Here is a 15636-nt window from a genome sequence, read left to right on the forward strand (position 1 = left end):
AAAATGTATGTAATTATTCTTAAAAAGTATATTAAAATTCGTCGAAAGAATTCAATTCAACAAAAAAAATTTGTTAATATAATTCTTTATAGGAATTGAATTTTAAGAAACATTCAATTATTCAATCAATTATTCATTTTTGTATTTAAATAATTGAATTCTGGTAGAATTTTCTAATAAAAATTCATTTAAAAATGAATTTTAGTTGAAATTTTAGATAATAATTGAATATTAAAAGCAATATAGTGTGAATTTTTAAAAATAATTGAATTTTGAAATTTTCATACTTTTAACTAACAATTCTGTAGAATTCAGTATTTCGAAAAAGTTTAATGGATTTTTTTTTGAAATTATTTCAAGTTTTTATTTTCTAATTGTACCTATATATTTAAATGAAGAATTTCCGAATAATCGAAATTTCGTAAAATCGAATTGTAAACAAATGGATTTGAAAATTCTCAACGAACTTTTTCAAAAATAATTTAAAATAATTGATTTAAAGAAGAATTTTAATTAAAAACTCTAAATAGCAATAATTAAATTGAAATTATGAAAATAATTTTGAAGAAGTTTCAGTAACAATATTTTTCTAATATAAAATAATGATTTTATCATTCGATCATCTTTAATTATTATAAGTAATTGAATTTTAAAAAGGTTTGAATTTGAAAGTTTTGAAAATCTTAATTCCTGTAAAACATAATAATAATATGATTAAATACTTATTTTAAATAAAACTATTGACGTTTTCGAATAATTCTACAACTATAGAAATTCGTAAATAAATGTAATAGAATGTTTTTTTGAGTATCAAATCATTTTTAGAGTAAATCAGAATATTCTTTAGAGTCAGGGAAGAAGTTAAAATTTTTTCTTGATATCAGATAGAAAAGTCAGGGAAAAACAAAATTAAGTTTTTGTGGCAAGCCGGATATTTTAAAATCATATTAGGGCATTAGAAATTTTATCTAATTTATTGTTTTCGACTATTTAAAAAATGTCATTATAAATTTTATTAAATTAAATTTTAATAGTATTTTTACAAAGTATCCTAAGGCTGCGGTTACACCTCTGCAGGCTGCCTGCCTGCGCAGGCAGGAGCAACGAGAGTAAGGGAGAAGTTTGAAGTCACTGACTCTCTTACTCTTGTACGTTACCATGACAACCTGCAGGCAGGCAGGCTGCCTGCAGAGGTGTAACCGCAGCCTTAGTGTATCTTTAAAGTCTAGCGCGTTGTTCACTCAACTCAGTCGTGTTTTACTGAAAAACTATTATTTCAACCACCGGATAGTATAACTACATATAAATATCTGATGGCCGTTTTAGTTGGCTCCTGACATCCAAAAATTAAATTAAAAAAATTGTTTAGAAGTTAATTTTTGGATATCAGAAGCTAACTAGAGCGGCCGTTAGAATTTCATGCGCCGTTATTCTATCCATTGACAGTAAAATATTAGATTTTATTTCGAAACAAAATATAGATTTGCAGATTTCATATATCATTGAGGCAAGGCTGAATGATTTCATAGAGAGAATAATATTTTCCAGTTCGTTGAGCAATTTTCTCTGCAGTGTCGCCACTTGCATTTACGTGATGAGGATTGGTGTCAGGATGCAGAAGAAGAAGCTGAAGACCTGGCGAATTGTGAGAGCTGGCCGACACTAAATGTAGAGGCGTTTGTTGGCCTTTACTCAAAGCGTTCACATCAGCTCCATGTTGAATCAAAAGTGAAATGCAATCAATGTTGTTCCAAACGCAAGCAGAATGTAGTGGCTGCCATCCATCCAGAGTTTCTGCATCAATCGGTGCATTTCTTTCCAGTAAATACTGTAAACATAAAAAGTAGTCGGTAAACTATTCAACCAAAGAAAGTAATTTCTTTTAATACCATTTTAAGAAAATATTTCATACCTTTACAACCTCTACGTGATTTCCATAACAGGCTCTATGAAGAGGAGTGTAACCATCTTTATCTACTGCTTTCACTAATTCTTTATTTGAATTTATCAAGTCTTTTAATTTCTCCATTTCACCTGCTTCAGCTGCCTTCAAGGTGGCATCCTCGAACGGATCTGCGAAAAGCAAATTAATATTTTATCAATGGCCGAAGAAAATTCTAATGGAAATTGTGGAAAAATATAAAATAGTTTTAATACCGATCATTTTTTGGATTTTTAATTTTGTTAAAAAAAGTTTTTTGCCCATAAATTTAAGAAATGTTAGGACACCTATAAGTGTTTTTCTCTAATTTTGTAGAGTTTTTTTAGTCACATCTTTTGAGTTCTTATTGAAAATTTTCCGTCCAAATTATCCGGAGATATTATAAAGTTTTAAAAGTCTAAAAATTTGGAAAATAAAACTTTTAAAAAATTTGTTAAGAAACGGAGAAGTAACCTTTTTTTGAATCTAATTCGATTAGAAATTACGAAATTATTCATATTTTAAAAACCAAAAATTGTAAAGTAAGTCTTATTTTTTAATTTTGGAACTAACTTTTAAAGTCTTATAAATAATTTGTAGAACTTTAAAAATCGCTTTGATTCAACTAATTTTTAGCAAAACTATAGATCAGAAATACGAAATTATTGTTATGTTAAAAACCAAAAATTATGGAAAATATCGCTTTCAAAGATTAGTAAAAATAATTTTATAAAAGCAGAAACGAATCCGATCAATTTTTAATTTTGACATCCGCCTTATTAAATCCGATATTTTGAATTTTTTAAATCCAGGGTTGCTACAGAAGTCTGTTTTTAAATTTCCATGACTTTTCCAGGTTTTCCAGTACCAAATCTGATAAATTTCCAGGTCACCTTTTGAACATTATAAATTAGAGCAATTTTTCTGTATTATAAAAATATTCACGTTAGATTATCTCTATTTGATTATTAAAGCACAGACAGGGTGTCTACTGAAAATATGACTTAAAATTCCAGGACATTCCAGGACAGATTTTTTATTTTTCCAGGGCATTTACATGTGTAATATTATTTCATATTACGATTAACATAATTTAAATTAACCTACTTGAACAAAAATATTAATTTTATTATAAAAAGAGTTAAAAATCAATATTATATAATATAGATATCAGATTCTTTAATCAAACGACAAATTAAAATTATTTTTTGATGGATCAAAAAAATTATTTTTTTAAATTTGAGTAAAATTTTTAAATTATTGAATATTTAAAAGCAAAATATGGAAAATTCAAGGATATTTCAGAACATTTCCAGGAATTCCAAGACATCATTTTTTAAAAGAAAAAATGTAGTAAAAAATATTAAGTGGAATAAAATTCCAGGCATTTCAAATTTCCATGACATTTCCAGGTATTCCAGACCTTTTTTTAAAAAATCCCTGACTTTTCCAGGTATTCCAGACCTTTTTTAAAAAATCCCTGACTTTTCCAGGTTTTCCAGGTTCTGTAGCAACCCTGAAATCTAACATAATGCTCTGGCAGAAAAAATAGATGAATTTTTTTTATAAAATATCTTCGTTTGAAATTCAACTAAAAATTTTGTGCATTTGGGCGTTAATGGGTTGAAGCATAACTTTTTTTTTAATTTATAATTATAATAATTTTTTCTTTAATATGTTATCAAAATAGACACTGTTGTGTCATATCGCTATAATTACTATATGGTAAATTGTGAGGTACAAGTTTTAATTAAACTACTATACGACAGGTCTCTAAAGTACTTGAGATGTACGTCAGGTAATAAATGCAGATAGTATAGCAATACGTGCAGAACACAATTTTAGTGAAGGGCATTCCAATCACTAATCATCTGTAATTTGTTTATTTTTAAATTTGCAATATTTTTGGATACACCATTTGAAAGAGCGATTCCTGAGCCATAAGAAATGTCTATTGCCAAATTTTTTAAATTGTGCTTTAACGTGTAAAAATAATGCCTTAATTAAAAGTTTATGTTTAATTGTGTAAAACTGAAGTCAGTTTTCATTAATTATTCTAAATGTAAAACAGACGTGAACGTCAAACTGGCTTTAATCATTGATTAACTTTTAATTGAGGATGGTGGAATTAGCCCTAAAGTTTTTAAAAACTATGCACTTGATTATTAAAAATCCTAAATAATGAAATTTCATAAATAATTGTAGAAAATGTACTCTTGTTAGAAAACCTTATTTCTAACCTCTTGAACTTTGTGTTTCATCAACTCCGTCGGTATCTTTTTCCCATCCACTAACTTGCATAATGTTTAGTTGTAGTATTCAAACTAGGAGAATATGTTTTGAAAAGGAATAAATGTTTCTCACATAAAAAATAAATGATTTCTCTTTTTCTTTATTAGTTTGCGGGTTTGTGTATTTTAGGGGATGAGGTTTGGTTTGTTTTCAAACAATGGCATTAAAGGTGAGTTCAGAATATATACATTCAGATCAAGACAGAAACAGACTGGAATCATAAAGGCCTTTCTTCAATATGATCCCAAAAGACTGTGTTAGGGGGCGATCCCATGTGAGCAGAATAAGGTAAGTATTATGGACAGTTAAGCTTATTTCGTAAAAGAATGCACATGCGCAATATGCGTAAAACTTCTGCTGTATTTGTATAAATTTCTACGTTATCAGCATAAAAGTTCTACCTGTAACGCATGGGACGTCAGTATACTACGATTGCAAGAGATCCATGCTTTTTTAGTATATGTTTCATGCAACTGAGGTATAAAAACATGCCTCTTTAGCAGGACGTTCATACAAAATTAGCATAGGAAGTCTCCATACTACAAACGCTTGATTTTTCTCTCCGTGCAGCTATTTGACGTCACACCTGAAATCGACTCTGACGTCACAACTGAAAAAGCCATAGAGGTAATATAAATAGAGTGGGGATGGTTTGCATGTATGCGTCCGCTTGATAGAAAGAGAAAGAAGATTTAGCACCAGTAGGTGTCTCTCTTGCGCTGGAGCTCATTGAAGGACAGATACTGGTGTTAAATCTTCTTTCTCCCTCCAACCCATTCTGTTTATGGCAGGACACTTCCCCCACACGCTGCCGCCTATACCTTCCCCACTCTATTTATAATATCTCTATGGAAAAAGCCTAATCATAGAGATAGCCTAATACGTTTTCGCGTGAAAACCGTATTGGGGGCATTCTGCCAATCCTGTCCTCTGGAATCTTTCGATTTCATTGATCGACTCGACTGTGTACTGTTGATCTATTACCACATGAGCCACATGATTTAGGGAGCTTTCGACGTTCGCGCTAGGGGCGCTGTGAGTATAACACAGCGCTTATTTAGAAATACCCTAAATCATATGGTAATAGACCGACAGTTTCCTGTCCTGCTAATCCTGCATCTACAGGTTAGCACAGTAGCGTATATAAGTGTTAGAGAGATAGACTTCGAGATATTTTAAGAAAAATTCAATTGTCTGAAACATATGTGATTCAATGTTACAAAATAAGCATAATATAAATATGTAAATGTCATAAGATGCGCCTTTGTTTCACTTCCGCTCCAATTGACTCCTACAAATTCCCTGATTCTTTTTTCTTGTGACAAATGACCTTTTTTTTTTGTTTTTTTTACTAAATTATATAAAAAAGCGGGCGTCCCGCATTGACACTATTTCCATATGGTCACTTTAATTTTAACAAAATTTTATATTTCCTGTTCGTTATCAGCATTTTTATTTTTTACACATCGTGCAGTCATAAGAAGCGTTGAAGAGTAAAATTTTCGATTTGAGATGATCGCCAAACCTCCACTAGCTCTACCTTTTGATGCAACTTTAACACCCTCGGCGTGATGAATCAAGTAGTCTCTGGAGAATAACGAACTGATCCTGTTGGGAGATGTTGACCATGTTTCATATACACAAAGAATATCCATGTGACCAAAATGATCCTTAAGATCCACAATGTTGGAATATCCATGGACATTTTTTTTAATTCATTCGGAAACAATCTCCTTTTCCACTAGACTACTCTGATATTATTTATGTATTATTTCTTACTTAAATTTTTCAAACAATTTAGTAAATGAAATTTTCAATATTAGGTTATTTGCCAGGTGAACTTTAAAATCATTTTTAATTTAATATTTCTTATAAATAATTGTTTCTATGAATTTATAATACTAAACTAATTCATTCTTAATAAATTTTAATAATTTTTTTACGTTTTCATAGTAAATTATTTGTTTTCTTTAATATTTTCTAATAGATGGAAAAGTGACAGTTTTTACGATTTTTTATACTTTAGATGCTTATTTTACAATAAATATAAAAAATTCTTTTTGTTCAGTGATTCTTATGTCTTTAAAATCAATCCTGCAAAATATTACAATTTTTTAAAATTAGTCGGCAACGACTTTAGTCGAAATAATGGAATGACTCTATAGAAATAAGAAAACAATGTATTCTGGAAATATAGTATTTATTTATTTAGAACTGAAACAAAAACGTTTAAAATTGACAATTTTTACAAACGAAATGGGAACAAAACCAAATGTGTCATAATTTTTTTTTAGAGAAAATCGAAAAAAATTGCACATTTTTATAGATATTAAAATAAAACAAGTTGAAAATGTTTGCATTTTTATAGTCAACATAAAAAGAAAGTCGAAAGTGTCGAATTTTAATGAAGAAAATCGAATAATTAACATGCGGGCGCAAAGTATTTTGGTGCAACCTGCTGGAAAAGAGCTACTTTTCTTTAACATAAATGCAGCACAAAGTGGTCAATTTCTGCACACTTTTCTATAAACAGTATAATGTACACTATAATCAACATAAAACTATATTTATTGATTAGAAAAGTATAAAAATAACTTTTTTCTGTAAATAGATGTTGCACAATATACTATTGCGCCCGCTTCCCCTATACCTGCCTATACCCCTGGGTGGGAATGAATTATACTTTGCGCCCGCTCTGTGCCCGAAATGACATACTTTCCGTGCAGGTATAGGAGGCCGTTCAAAAAATACGTAACGCTTTAGAGGGGAGGGGGGGTCAAGCTATTTGTTACGGTCAGCAGAAAAAATGGCGCTAATGTATACAACATTGCGTTACATAGGGGGAGGGGGAGGGGTCCAAATTCCCGAAAAATAGCGTTACGTATTTTTTAAACGGCCCCTAGGACAAAAAACGATTTTCTTTTTGTTTTGATAACCGAACAGTCATGTTCGCTCGTCTTATTATTGAAGTGAACATCCAGCTGTGACCATTCGTGTCGAATCTCGAATGTCGATGAAGAAAAAGTTGTTGTAGAAGCAGCCTGAAACGACATTTCTTGTGCAGTCACCCTTATTAGCTGCTACACGTTATCCGCTTTCCGTTTATTATTAGCTGCTGCAGATAGTGTCGCTCTTCGAAGGTTGTGTCATATATATGTCACTTTTTAGGGAGCATTTACACCTTCGGTAAAAATTTCCCGAACGGAAAATTTTTCATTGGAGTAAGAGAGACAGACTGTGTATCTGACTCTCTTACTCCAATGCAAATTTTCCTTTCTAGCCAATTTTTACAGAAGGTGTAAACGCTCTATTAAGGAGCATTCGACCTCTGTACTCTGCACTCTGCAGGCTCCTTTTCTTTAGGTTGAGTCCACAATAGGCACTTTCTTAAAGCGATGCATACCCTCTACATCGATTTCTATTGTTCGAACAATGGAAATCGATGTAGAGGGTATGCATCGCTTTAAGAAAAGTGCCTATTGTGGACTCAACCTTATGTTCAATTATCTCAGACGAAAAGTGATGATTATATGATAGGATTATGTGTATATTCGAATAAAGTTTTTTTTATAAAAATATAGTAGTAGAAATTTAACTGTTACATATTATTATACATTTTAGAAATTGACTTATTTATCAGTGTGTCGGTATCCTTAAAAAGTGATTGAGACATGTTTATTTATTATTTTATTCTTCAATCGCTTCAATCCTACACCGTTTCACTCTACAATCTTAGTATAAACAAAATTGTAAGTTTAAGTTGTAAGCAGTATATTTTATTTCTAGTGAAACTCTGGCTGTAATACAACGTATTTGTCTTAATCTTTGTGTAATACATACAATGTTTCAATGTAATTTGCCGAATTTGCCTCGACCAAGTAAGCGAGATCGCAGGTAGATTTTCCACTTTAGTCAAATATTTACCTTAAATTAAACTTTTAGTAAGTACATTCTTGATTTTTTATACACTTCAAGGTAATATATTGTTTATTTATTTCTCATTATTCTAAAGGTATTTATTTTTCGACACTTGCTTTCTTTTTCGGTTTTATTCCAAAACAAATATGTTGGTTAAACGAAATTGAGGTTAGGTTTCAACATTTAAATTTGTACTTAAATATTGCTTGTTATCTTAATAATATAATGTAGTAATTTACCAAGAGCACAAATTACTTTATTTTTGATGTTTTTAAAAATAAATTTTGAGGATGCAAAGAAGTTTTAAAATCAATTATTAATTTAATAAACATGTATGACATAATGCAATATTATGATTAATAAAAACTAGGAAAAAATTACAGTTTAAAGTAGACAATAAAAGCTGTGACAGAAAGTTTAAAAACTTTTGAAGAATTATAATTGCAAATTTTGAAAGTAATTGAATTATCAAAAAAATTAATGAAAAATCTTTAAAAATAAAAATTAATGAAAATTAGCTTCTAATTTAAAAAAAAATTTAATTCAATTTTATCATACAAAAAATAATAATATTTTAGAATTGTTTTTAACATTTTGCAGAAAAAAATCATGTTTAACATTTTTAATTAAAATTCATGAAAAAATTAATTAGTTCTTTTAAATTATACAATAATCCTTTCAAGAAATTCAATTATTTTCGATAAATTATACATTAAAATATTCTTAAAAATTAATTCTTAGAATTCATTTATCATAATTTTTTAAGATTCAATTATCTTTGCACAAAGTAAATAAAAATTTATGAAAATTTACTTTTTTAGACTTATTAAAATTTGGGAGAAATCATGATCATATTTATAATTAAAATTCTTGAAAATTTTTCAATTGTATATAAATAAAAAACTATTATCTTTCAAAAATTATTTTAAAATATTAAAAACAAGTTGTTCATTTCATGATCATTAAGCTTCCTCAATATAATATATACCAATTGTTTAATTTTTTATTTTAGAATAATTATTTTAAAGTGTTAAGATAAAATGTCAAAAAATACAAAATTTCAATTTTTTGTGAAAATTTAAAATATTTATTAATTCTATAAATTTTGATAAAATATATACTTTATATACATGAATCGATTCGTTTTTATGTCAGGAATGCAATTTTGACAAGAATTAATAAAAATTTTAATATAGAAAAAAGTTACTTCAAAAAATCCAAAAATTATTTTTTCAAAAATTAAAAAATTGTTGAAAAAATTTTTTTTTTTAGATATTTTTGAAAATCCTTTTGTCTGATTTTTGGTATTCGTGACCGTAATACACCTACAAAATTTTATCAAAATCCGTCAAGACGTGTAAGAGAAAATTTGTCCACAAGAATCGGTGACATACATACATACATACACACACACACACACACACACACACACACACACACACACACACACACACACACACACACACACATACATACACACATTCATCCGGACATTTGTTCCTCTCGACGAATTATATATACTACTACACAGAACCTCTGGATTGTTAGAAATTTAAGATATTTATATAAAATTTAGATATTAAGGGGACATTCCAGTTCAAAGAGTCAAAAAAATCGATTTTTGTTTGTTTTTATTTTCGGATTTCTTATAGTGTCAAGAATACTGTCCTAAAATATTATTGCAAAATTCGAAGTAAGGGGCCGTCCATAAACTACGTCACGCCTTAGAGGGGGGGGGGTGGAATTCATTTTTTGTGACGTTCTGTAGAAAAAATGGCGCTAAAGCATGTAAAATTTGTGATGTTGGTAGGGGGGGGGGGGGGGTGGAAAAATTATGCAAAATTGTGTGACGTAGTTTATGAATGGCCCCTAAAACAAAAGTTATACATCCTTATTCTTCGCCATGTCAAAGATGTTTTTGTATGCGGATAAGCAATCGAATGATTTAAATGTTTTCTCATTTGCATTTTTTAAAAAAGACAAACAAAAATGTATTTGGTGTTGCTAATCACAAATTAGATATCAAATTTTCAAAATTCAAAATGGTGGATCCAATATGGCCGAAAAGAAAATTTTTTTATTTTAATTTTTTTTTCGTTTAATTTTTTTTTCTTCCACTATATTGCATCCGCCATTTTTAATTTTGAAAAAATGATGTCATATTCGTAATCAGCGACCCTAAAAACCCCCCGTAACGAATTTCAAACATATCCAATGAATTTGAAAAAAAATGTCCGCCATATTGGATCCGCCATTTTGAATTTTAAAAATCTGATTCCATATTCGTAATTAGCAACCTCAAAAACCCCCGAGTAACGATTTTCAAGCAAATCCGATGATTTTTTAAAAAAATTTCGAAACTTATGAACAAAAACTTTAAATGCGTTTTTCTCAAAATGCCTTTTTTGAACTGGTAAGAGTGATATCTCAAGTTCTTCTGAAGCGACTTTAAAAAATCAAACGGCTTTTGATTCAGCGTCATCATGCCTATAAGTGGAACCTTAAAAACTGGAAAATTTCCAACTCCCTTTTTTAATAAGAGACATTCTGAATAAAAACACCTTTTTTTGCATATTTGGCGAAAAAGTACTCTAAAAAAGAGGGGGGGAAGAAAATTCCACTTTTATGAGGTTCCACACCTAAAGAAATATCTAACGACGAGAATGTCATTTTGTTTTTGGTTTTATCTGTTTTAGAAAGTTTGGAATCGATCTTACCACCGAAAATGGGCATTTTCGAAAATGGCGTATACCGCCGCCATTTTGAAATAAAAATGAAAAAAATTTTTTTTTACAAATTCTTAAATAAATTATTTATTACATGTAAAAGAAATTTTTTAAATAAATGTCATAGTTATTTTAATAATATATACAAAAAAGCCTTCTTTTTTGCCTGTTTTGAACTGGAATGTCCCCTTAAGAGAAATTATTTTTACAGAATTTAAAGAAATTTTTTTTTTTTTTTTGAATGTTTGTGAATGATTTTAGTCTAGAATTAAAGATTGGAATTTATACTTCATGTTGTAAAACTTTCAAATATCAAAAAGAAAATTTCTTCAATTGGCGTTCGTTTGAACTCCAGATTTCGAAATCGCAAAATTCACAAAAAAATCTCTAACTTTAAGGGGACACCTAAGTCACCTAAAAACAATGCAAAAAGAGTCAACTTTCGGTACACTTTTCTCGAAAACTATTATTCCAATTGCGTTCGCCCTTTTTTTATTCGATTACAAATATAATCAAGTATATGAATAAGAAGTAATACGACGTTATCTTCAATAGAAACTTTTTTATGAATATTTATACCCAAAGCAAAATAAAAATCCCATTTTCTCTGATTCATTGACTCATATCTCCGTTTGTACAACTCAAAATGATGTTAAACTTCTTATTCGTATTCTTGGAACCTTACTGAACAAAGTAAAAAAAAATTACAAATCGGTTTAGTAGATTCGGAGAAAAGTGGACCGAAAGTTTAAAAAATTGAAAAAAACAATTTTGACAGGAGACACGAAAAAAGAAAAAATACTAAAAAGTCATGGTATTCAGAATCATGTAATCAGATTTTTTCAACTCTTCAGAAATGGTTTTAAAAAGTCTTGTTCTATTCCTAATTGAGTCTACTTTTAGAAAATCAAATTTAAAAAAATCGATTTTTTTGTCATTTTTCCACTTAGGTGTCCCCTTAAAGAACCATATTTTCACATTTACATTATTCAATTAATTATATCTGGGGCCATTTGATTCTAAGTTTATTAAACTTCAAAATAATCATAGTTTGATAGCTTTTACATCAATTTTTACAGAAATATTTGAATTTGAAGTGAAGCAAGATTTTAAAAGTAATCAGTGCAAGTGTACTGAAACTTTGCGACCCGGGTTGCAAAAAAGATTATGATCGTAATCTAATATTTGAAAAGCATTGAAAACATAATTTTAATTACAATTGTTTTAAAAAATATTGTTAATAATTATAATTATAAATTGTCACTTTATTTTATATGTTTTTTCGATTTGGAGTACTAAAGAAAAGAAAAAAGCCTTAAAGTTTAACCCTTGATGACTTTCAAACTAATATTGAAATTCGAAATTCTTTAGTTTAAAAATAAACCTCGTGTTGAGTGACTTTAAGAAGCAAAATTTGTTTTACTGTACATTGCATTTTTCAATACAAACATTTTGTTAAACAAATTCTTATTCTTCTTTTTCTACTACTTCTTTCAGAATACTTCCAAATTTCTCAATGAAAAAAATTTTAGTAATAAAACGTGAATGATTAGATATCGATATCTCCGTTCAAAAGAAGAAAGAAACTACTCATGTTGCTCCCGTGTGGAAAAATATTGTGGCAGTCTAGAGTCCAATGATTTCCCGATTAGCAATCATCAAGTCCGTCTAATTCTAGACGGTCCATCAAGTCCCGAATCAGTGACTTAACAGATGGGCTTATTAGAAAAAATCTAAGTCAAATATGTCCGCCTAGTACGGTGTTATTAAGACCGTCTAGATTTGGTCTAGGATGTTATATGCGCATGCGTCGATGTATGCCCAGCTGTTAAGTAACATGGCGCCTAATGGCGTCGCGTCGTTTGGCGTCGTTAGATCAGTCAGCGTATGGTGCATTTTCTTTGTGAATTTTAGTATTCGTTGTGGTTTCTGTTTTATGTGAATAATAATGTGCTATGTTGTTGCTGTTTTCTGTATAATTTAATTTTAAATGTGCACTGAAAAAATAGATTTTGATGTGTTTCTATGTGTTTTGACTAGTCGGCTGAAGCTAGCAGTCGTACTCAGCATCAATGTTTAGGCGTCATCTACCAATATGCCTCTCCTTCAAATTTAGTAATACTTAATGATTTAAAAAACCATCGAATATTGTTATTTGAGAATAAATATACACTAAATAGCAAATTTAGTAAGTTTTTATTTATTAATTTCATTAATTAGTGGTTGACGCCTAAATATTGGTGCTGAGTACGACTGCTAGTTTCATCCGGCTGTTTTGATTTGCAGTAAATTTTATTTTACAAAAAGACTACTATATCTCCAATGCCAAAGATTGGGAGGGACACAAAGCCTTTCGCTTAAAGAAAGTTGAAGTGAAAAATACAGAAAATTAAAATATTTTTTTATACTTTTTATGTAAAAAAAAGTCATCAAAATTATTTCAAATATAATTAAGTTTTATCATTCTAAGAATAGTTGTCATAACATATAATGAGAAATTTTGAATAGACGTAGATTAGAATTTACTAGCACTGCTGATCAGACCAGAAACGCTGGTCTATTCTAGACTATAGCGTGGAAGTTTCGTTTCAATTCTGAACAGCCGCTCGACAAGACCGTCTGCCCTGGGTCTAGAAAGACGTTAGACAGTCTATTAAGCGCTTGGTCAGCGCCCTAAAATTTTTCCACACGGGCTCCTCTAAAAAAACCGAACTGCATTTTTTATCGTAACCTCGCAATATTTTTAATATTTTAAATTTTAAATGAAATAATAATAGTCACTTACACTTTATCAATATTGGCTGATTATAAATTGTCTTTCTAAATAAGAAATGTATAAAATAAAATATGACAAGGTTGGGAGAAAAAATACAGTGGGAGTGGTTTTTTTGAATGGAAGTTTCGATATGCATGGCAGGCAAGTAATTAGTTTAAAAAGTAATTAAACCTTCATATAAATTCCAGGGTGCTGCACGTGAAAAGTAAAAGAAGCTTCGAGTAATTATGACTCAAGATCTTTCCAAGGTCCATTACAAGAAATGTAGATACCCATCCTGCAATCTTACATCTCGTGATGGAGTTCCTGGGCTTACATTTCACGCATTTCCCGTTCGGCAAGCAGATCGTTGCGTGAAATGGCTGGTCAACTGTGGACTGGATGACTGGGTGGAGATGTCTGAAAAGGACTTAAAACTGCGATACATTTGCAGCAGGCATTTCTCAGAAGACAACTTTTACGCCACTGGTCGATTGAAACGCGAGGCTGTACCAATAATTTTAGGCTTAGAAAATCCAAATCTAAAAACAAGTAAAAACGCTTGCAAAGTGCGCAAAGTCGTGTCAACAGAAACAGACTTTCTAAAGAAGCAAATTGAGAAATTAGAAACAAAATTGGAAAAGGAACGTCAAAAGAGAATGGAATGTCGGGCGAAACTGTGCGCGACGAGAGTGGCACTGTCTCGGCTAAAGTCGAAGCTCAGCGAAGGAACTTTTCAAGATATTTATTTAAATAAGGCGCTGGCTAACAAACTGCAAGGCTTTGTGTTGACATTCATTCGAATGCAGTTGTTCCATAAGCAATCTACGTGCTACACCACTGACGAGCAAAGGTTGTGCATGATGATGCACTGCATCTCCCCTGCACTGTATTCGAAAATGCGGGACGATTTCAAATTCGTGCTTCCAAACGAAATCACCATGGTTCGGTGGTTCAACAAACTGAACATATCGCCGAAAAAGGCCAGTCTAACAGGATCCTTCAACTTCGAGAAAAGGGAGCAAAGTGCAGAGGCGCAGCAACAAAATAATTTAATTACGGAAGATGCGCCGGTGTCTGAGGTTCATGCGTTGTCTCCATTAAACGATTTTATGGAAACTTCCGAGGTTGATTCAGTTGAAGGAGAGCAGGTGGAAATGCTGGAAGATGATTCGCAGAGGGAATTATCGGAGGAGCAATTTGAAGCTTTAGAAAACGAAAGACTGGAAACGGAGATAATTGTTGAAGAGATAAACCAGTCAGTGGAGTCGTCTTCAGAGAAAGAAGATGGCGATCTGGAATATGTCACTGTGGACGAGAATGACCAAATAATTAAGGAAAAGTGTCTATTTGTAACGTGTTTAGAAGACAAAAACGGAAGGCAAATTTTAACTGAAGTACTCGATTTTAACAGTGATGAAGTTGGTGATGAACTCAAAGTGCTAGAAGAATTAGAAAACGTCAGTGATGATTTCGATACAGCCCAACACATAGAGGAGTCAGAACAGTATATAATTGAACTGCAAAAATAAACTAAAGCTATTGTTCAGAAAATTCTAAATTGCGTAAAAGTTATGGAAAAATAAACGTTTATTTACTCTTTAAATTTCAACTTTTATCATTATAAGTTACCTTAATCTCTCTTAGTGATGAATTTCGAGCGAGTTTCGTCTCGAAAAATCAAGAATCTGTCGAGAAAAACAATGAAAACAATTGAATGTTATATTTTCATCTCTTTTCCATTATGAAAGGGTAGAGTAACCTCTCTCACCTTTTTCCTGGAAAATTGTTGTTTTCTAAAGTTATTGTGTTTGTTCTTGAAATCTAATTTTACTTAAACATTTCAAAATTAATTCAATTTTTAAAAAATTGCGTTTACAATTTTCATAAGTAGGATAAACTTCAAAAGATTTTGATTTGAAATTTTGTAAAATTTCAATTTTTAATCAATTTAATTATAGAAATTTTAAAAAACTTGGATTTTTAAAAAATTTTAATAACCAAATTTCTTCTGAAATTAGTTA

The 15636-nt window shown here is 30.3% G+C and overlaps 2 protein-coding genes across 6 annotated transcripts; one reads left to right on the top strand and one right to left on the bottom strand.

Moving 5' to 3' along the window:
- Positions 1-1211: 1211 nt before the first annotated feature.
- LOC122499995 (ankyrin repeat domain-containing protein 49-like) lies at positions 1212-5033 on the bottom strand. Of its 4 annotated transcripts, none has more exons than XM_043608633.1 (3): positions 4754-5033; positions 1913-2073; positions 1212-1828 (listed from the first exon to the last, which is right to left on the bottom strand). In XM_043608633.1, the coding sequence occupies exons 2-3, from the start codon at positions 2027-2029 to the stop codon at positions 1493-1495; spliced, it is 453 nt and encodes a 150-aa protein (XP_043464568.1). In that variant the 5' UTR covers positions 2030-2073; positions 4754-5033; the 3' UTR covers positions 1212-1492. The 4 variants fall into 4 exon arrangements, with proteins under 4 accessions (XP_043464568.1, XP_043464566.1, XP_043464567.1 ...); XM_043608631.1 differs by having other exon boundaries at positions 4706-4794; XM_043608632.1 differs by lacking the exon at positions 4754-5033 and adding an exon at positions 4615-4731.
- Positions 5034-7708: 2675 nt separating this feature from the next.
- On the top strand, positions 7709-15218 carry LOC122500025. 2 transcript variants are annotated; one of them, XM_043608701.1, is made up of 2 exons: positions 7709-7962; positions 13822-15218. In XM_043608701.1, exon 2 carries the CDS (start codon positions 13861-13863, stop codon positions 15142-15144), a length of 1284 nt encoding a protein of 427 aa, XP_043464636.1. In that variant the 5' UTR covers positions 7709-7962; positions 13822-13860; the 3' UTR covers positions 15145-15218. The 2 variants fall into 2 exon arrangements, with proteins under 2 accessions (XP_043464636.1, XP_043464638.1); XM_043608703.1 differs by lacking the exon at positions 7709-7962 and adding an exon at positions 7971-8107.
- Positions 15219-15636: the final 418 nt, after the last annotated feature.

The sequence above is a fragment of the Leptopilina heterotoma genome, unplaced genomic scaffold (assembly GCF_015476425.1).
Source record: "Leptopilina heterotoma isolate Lh14 unplaced genomic scaffold, ASM1547642v1 Lhet_180, whole genome shotgun sequence".
Lineage (NCBI taxonomy): Eukaryota > Metazoa > Arthropoda > Insecta > Hymenoptera > Figitidae > Leptopilina > Leptopilina heterotoma.